Below are 6,378 nucleotides of genomic sequence, written 5' to 3'. Positions count from 1 at the left end.
AATTGGCCAAAGCAAGAGTGTCTGAGATTTCATTGAATTTCTTATATGTAGTAATTTGTATGTTGTGTATTTCTCTGAAATTTCAAAACAAATTTGAAAATTGCTCACGAAGAATTTCTGCCCAAAAATATTTGATCAATAAATTAATTAATTAACGGAGAGTCTTTTTTTTTTTTTGGTTTAATCATCTGATATTTCACATCTGGTAGCACTGGTGGAAGCAAGATTTTCACCAAGGGATTCAAAAAAATAAAAAAGTAAATACGAAAATAAGTTAAGGGAATTCAACATCTAATATATATATATGAAAAAAAATTAATTGACCTTATATAAAAAGTAATTTTTCGACGAATAGGGTTCTGTTGAACCCGTTCCGTCCACTTAGCTCCGTCCTTGTTTATAACTGGCCCAACTAATCAAGATTTGAATCATGAAAACTTATTAAAAGAGAAACACATTCTACTATATATATGAGTTACTCCGTTTTCAAGGCTCATATCGAATCATCTAATTAAGGATAATTGTATTCGATTCATCCCACCACACCTTTTGATGAAAATTAGAGGTGAGTCAAACAATTCCCAAGTTTCTTTTTAGGGATGGAGCCGTTAGAAAATGGAAACAAATGCAGAAAGTCTGGAAACAGATTTCTTCCAAAAGCTTCCTAAAAACAAGAAGTAGTAGTTCTACAGAAACAAAAGTCAAGATAAGGGGGCAGCCTAGTCATTTTCCATTCAACCAAATATATTAGACTTATGACTCCCTTTTGCCCACCACTTCATAAATAATACTCCACTACTTTAATTCGTCCTTCTAATATTCTTTCTTTATCTACACGTCTTTATACACTTGTAAAAAATGTTATAAAATTGGACTCGTCAAAAAATAAATTTTATATGGTATAAATGGGAGAAAATTAAACAGTGCATGAGATCATGTTGTATACATATAAAGGTATTCCTAGTCTTTTTTCTTTGTATCAGGTAGCTAAAGCAGTTGGATATTTTGAATATTAGCCTTTTGCTTTCTCCTTATAAGTCCTTAGCAAACCATTCTTCCATTTCCATATCCAAACAACCACATTTGTTTCCTATTTCTTGTTCTCTCTAGCTTTTCTTCTCCTCTTAGGACAACAAGAACAATCCAATATATCATATTTTTATATATACATAGAGAGGAGAAGTATTTTTTTTTCTTAAATATAACAAATGACAGTGATGAAGATTGCATGGGAATCTCTAGTTCCAAACTGTATTAAACCTGATCAAAATACGAAGAAAAATCCAAAGGAGAAGAAGGTCATTAGAACGCAAATTTCGTTCCATGGGATTCCAGTCTCAGATATTAGCTCTTCAACTCTGTCCTCAGATCTTTCAATTTCTCTGGCTGGTTCTAATATTCATTCTTTCAATCTTCAAGAACTTAGAGTTATTACACAGAACTTTTCGACGAGTAATTTTATTGGTGAAGGAGGGTTTGGACCAGTTCATAAGGGTTTCATTGATGATAAACTTAGACCTGGTTTGAAAGCTCAGCCTGTAGCTGTTAAACTCCTGGATTTAGATGGCTCACAAGGTCATCGCGAATGGCTGGTGAGTATTATGCATTAATAACTATAGTTATCTTTTAAATGACCTGATAGTATAAAAATTTTAGTAATATTTTTTTGGTTAAATGTTACTTGTACTACGTATATATGATTGATACTATTAGTTATTGACTTTGTGAAAATGTGTTTTATTATTTTGAACAGACTGAAGTGATATTTCTTGGGCAATTGAGTCATCCACATTTAGTGAAGTTGATTGGATATTGTTGTGAAGAAGAACACAGATTGCTAGTATATGAGTACATGCCCAGAGGAAGCTTGGAAAATCAGCTCTTTAGAAGTATGCTCTCTTTTTATCATTAATCCACTAGCTAATTTAAAAGTATTTAAAAGTTTGTTAATTCTTTAATATTTATGCATGGCTTTTGGAAGTTCGAGTTATTTTCATTTGGCTCCTCAGCTTTTTTGGAAAATTCCCAGCTAAACTCACGGCCGTGCGCTACCTTTTGGGTGTGTATTGGATAACCTATTTACTGTGCAATAACTCTTAAATAACATATAAAATATAAATTGCACTAGACAAATCCGATACGACAAAATTTTGCTAGTTAGCTGTAACCCAGTAATCCACATGGAATCGGTCATAAAATTTCTGAAAATTCAACAATGAAATATAATATAAAAAGTCAATAATGTGTAATTTTGTGAACGTTGACTGAGGTTGTTGTACCATACTTTTTCTTTCTTTTACCAATTCCGGATGTTAATTGGCGACGAGTAAGAGTAGGTCAACTAAAGTTTAGTTACAAAGCAACTATCGGTTTTGTACGTATAAAATCTTACTTTATCTCATTAATTATTGGTGGATTGATATCACCAATTATCATAAAATAAAAAAGAAAAATTGTTCACGTTGTCTAACGAAGCAAGTTAATTTTTCTAAATATATAATTATTGTTGAACTAATGGATTTTATTATTGATTTTTTTTTCCAGGATATTCAGTATCACTTCCTTGGTCAACAAGGATGAAAATAGCACTTGGTGCTGCAAAAGGTCTGGCTTTCCTACATGAAGCTAAAAAGCCTGTCATTTATCGTGATTTCAAGGCTTCAAACATCTTGTTAGATTCAGTAAGTTCATTTCCTTTTTTCTTTTCATTTCATAGTTAAAGTTCATTCAGAGGCAGATCGAGTAATATTTGAAGTTTATGACTTATGACCCAAAAAAAAAAGAAGTTTATGACTTCTTATAGAGACTTGATAATAACTGACAGTCAAATATTTATAAATATTCAGTGAATTTCGTAATACATAAGTATAAGATTTGAGCTAAAACTACCAGGGTCAACGTGAACCTGTAACTAACACTGTAAATCCGTCCTTTGAGTTCATGCTTGCAAAACCCTAATTAACTAGTATGATCACATGTAGAGTAGTTGTTGACTAATTACAGACAAACCTCTCTATAACAGCCTCGCAATTTCGATATTTTTTTGTTGCTATAGTGAAATGCTGCTATAGAGGACATATATTATAACCTAACATATAAATCAGTTCTGAGAAAAATTTAACTTTTATAGTGAATAGTTGTTATATAGAGATGCTACTATAGAGATGTCTGACTGTAATTAATTTTTATTTGTCTTTTCTTCATCAGGATTACACTGCCAAACTCTCAGATTTTGGACTTGCAAAAGATGGTCCAGAAGGAGATGACACACACGTCTCCACTCGAGTCATGGGAACACATGGTTATGCTGCTCCTGAATACATTATGACTGGTAATAATTTCATTCTACACTACAAATAAACTACATTTTTCAATCACACATTTTTAATTGCTTAATTATGTTATGTCTCAATAGTCACACATCCTAATTCTATTGAAATCTTATGTAGGTCATTTGACAGCAGCTAGTGATGTCTACAGTTTCGGAGTAGTATTGTTGGAACTTCTAACAGGTAGAAGGTCGGTTGACAAAAATCGTCCACACAGAGAGCAAAACTTAGTAGATTGGGCACGACCACAACTAAAAGACCCTCGAAAACTACGTAGAATAATGGATCCGAGGCTCGAAGGAATGTACTCAGAAGAAGGAATCCAAAATGCAGCATTAGTAGCATATCAATGTCTAAGTCACAGGCCGAAGGCCAGACCGGACATGAGCACAGTGGTGAAAACCCTAGAACCTTTGATGAACTATGACGATAGTTCTTCAATGGTAACCTTTGTATACACAGCTCGAGCTGAAAGCAGTGACGTCAGTGAGAAAGATATTCAAGGCGAAGATAGCCAAAAGGAATTGAAGAAAGAAAGTATTAGTAGTCCTCATCACCAAAAACAACACCATCACCATAAGAATCATTATAAGCATAGAAAGGAACTAAGTCCAAATTCACCATTGCACAATGGTTTCAAAAGAGCTTAATTAGTTTAAATTATCAAATTGTATATGAGATACTTAGCTAGAAAATTATTCCTACGCACATCCACAGTTCTTTTTAATCTTAATTAACTTCATTATACTTCAAATATTTGACCAAAAGCTATTTTTTAGGTTTCTACTTTTTTGAATTATTCTTCCCTTTTTTATTTTGAATGAAAGTTGTACTTATGTAGCCTTTTACATTTTATCTTAATGGTGTTTGGATCAGTTATACTTTATCTCAATTATAGTGGAAATATATGAAAGTTATATATATTTATTAGTGGAACAATTTAGATGAAAAATCACTTCTTTTTTGCTGCAAAATATATTTTATATATAACTAATATTATAAAGCATTTTGTTTACCCTCAAAATAGGATAACAATTGAATTTGTAAGTGGTTTTAAGGATACGTGGATCAATTTGACACAAAGCAATAAATTGGATTAGATTGGACAAGTAAAGGTAAAAATAAATTCAAACCACACGTATAGGATAATTTCAGCTTTAGGGAGACGTTCACCCTCGATCCAGGCTCGCAGTGGTCAGCAGTGATGAACAAAAAAAAGAGCTAACAACATAGAAAAATAATAATTATATTGGCTTGGAATGCATGATACAATGTATGTCGTGAATCATTTGACCCCCTTTATATAGTAGGAGAGTCTCACTCTAGGTATAATTTTTATAAAAGGTAAAAATCTTCTAATTAACTGATTGCTAGTTCCTTATCGATATGTACCGAGATCCCCGCCATGATATCATGGCCCTCTGTTGGCCGTGCTTGATTACCTAACAACCCCGAACCATGATCTCGATATTCTGGTGGGTAGTTGTCGTGGTCCCGGACTCCGAATTTGCCTTGGTTTTGGCCCTTAGTTATCATGTCTCGATCTTGGATTATCATGTCGAGGATTGGGGTGTATCACGAGATCGGTTTTATCCGTGTACAGATAGTTCCCTCATTTCTCGGAGAGTAAGCGATAAGAAACGACATGAGCTGATCATGATTCGTATTTCGATACATTGTGACAGAAACAATAAAACATCTGAAATGTCTCGTCAGTCACGTCATAATGGCATTACATGCATGTCAGCTGCTGGTCGGCTATCCCTAGATGTGAAACGTCACTGAGTTCTTGTAAATACCACATCCTTTGTTCATTTTCACTTTACAACAAATCTTCTACCCTCGTATCCTTAGGATTTCATTACTCTTTAGCACTTTTACCCCCGTTATTCAAGGTCCTTTGCAAGAATTTCTACACATCCTCTTTTCAAGACAACAAGTCCAATCCTTCAACTTCCTTTCCTTCTTCAACTTTTCTATATTTTACTCTATTTTTACTTTCTAAAGGAATGGCAAAAATTTCCAACCCGTCCCTCAGAAAGAAGCTCCTTCTACTTTACGGTCGGCCATTGAGGTCGAGGAGACCGCTCCGGGCATGGCCGTTGATGAACCAGTGCCTGAACCCCCTTTGAAAATGTTCATCCCCGGGGGATGTTCGGTCAATGATGATTTCAAAATTGAAAAGCCTTCCTCTGTACAGGGTCGGTGTGAGGAGGTCTCGATATACATCTGCTCGATGGCAGAAGAGGTCCTTCCTAAGGTCCAAAGAGACTGCACTTGGCCGATAAAAACATAGTGGTCCCTAACCCCGAGGAGGCCATTACCCATGTCGAGAGATATCTGAATGTTTACACTTAGTCCTTTACGTTAGGACCAATGGACCCGGTCATCATAGACTTCTGTAAGAGGTACGAGGTATGCCTTGGTTAGATTCATCCTTCAATGTGGAGGATTATGATCCTCCTTCGGTTTTTTATGAGCAAAATTGACTTTTGTCGGTTCACTATGGATCATCCACTTCGTTTGTACAGTCCCAAAATGTTCCAAGGAAGGCTGATGAAGCTGGTGCGCCGGGCCAGCAAGGCCTCATTCTCAAGTATCGATAAGGATTGGGATCGAGGATGGTAAGGTCATTTTGTTTGAGTGAGGACCTCGAACGTGATTCCAGCCAAATACGGGCTATTCCCCAAGAAGTGGAATACGACACGTAAGTAGATCTTTCCTTCGAATGTTTAATCTTATGTTTTACTTCTCTTTACCTTACTGGTACTCGCAGTAGTACAGCCGTCACTCGGGTCTCAAATGATGTCCCTCGACTCAAGGAGTGGGTCAAAGGTATCATTTCACAGATGCCTTACTCCGAGCGCTCGTGGCGCAAACTTTCGAAGGGCCGTTGGGAGGCTCGTTTCCATGGTAAGATTTCTTTCCCAATTAGGTTGTGTTAGGATTCTTGTTTTAACATCAAGTCCTTATTTCCTTATTCCATTTTGCGGGCTTGCCTAAGGAAATCGAGCTTAGACCTTCGGTCGGTGGCGAGGACTTGCATATG

General features: G+C 35.6%; 1 protein-coding gene across 1 annotated transcript; it reads left to right on the top strand.

The window, feature by feature from the left end:
* The first annotated feature begins 968 nt into the window (after positions 1–968).
* LOC107815341 (serine/threonine-protein kinase RIPK) lies at positions 969–4,125 on the top strand. The gene is made up of 5 exons (XM_016640910.2): positions 969–1,592; positions 1,754–1,889; positions 2,545–2,681; positions 3,208–3,331; positions 3,450–4,125. Exons 1-5 carry the CDS (start codon positions 1,209–1,211, stop codon positions 3,977–3,979), a joined length of 1,311 nt encoding a protein of 436 aa, XP_016496396.1. The 5' UTR covers positions 969–1,208; the 3' UTR covers positions 3,980–4,125.
* The last annotated feature ends 2,253 nt before the right edge of the window (positions 4,126–6,378 follow it).

Source organism: Nicotiana tabacum, chromosome 10 (assembly GCF_000715075.1).
Source record: "Nicotiana tabacum cultivar K326 chromosome 10, ASM71507v2, whole genome shotgun sequence".
Classification (NCBI taxonomy): Eukaryota; Viridiplantae; Streptophyta; class Magnoliopsida; order Solanales; family Solanaceae; genus Nicotiana; species Nicotiana tabacum.
This window is presented reverse-complemented; position numbering and strand designations above follow the sequence as displayed.

Bases quoted from the DNA above. Each gene is read 5' to 3' on its own strand.
- LOC107815341 (XM_016640910.2), top strand. From the start codon at position 1,209: ATGACAGTGATGAAGATTGCATGGGAATCTCTAGTTCCAAACTGTATT. The intron at 1,593-1,753 runs GTGAGTATTATG...TATTTTGAACAG, and splicing joins AAGGTCATCGCGAATGGCTG to ACTGAAGTGATATTTCTTGG. The intron at 2,682-3,207 runs GTAAGTTCATTT...TTTCTTCATCAG, and splicing joins CAAACATCTTGTTAGATTCA to GATTACACTGCCAAACTCTC.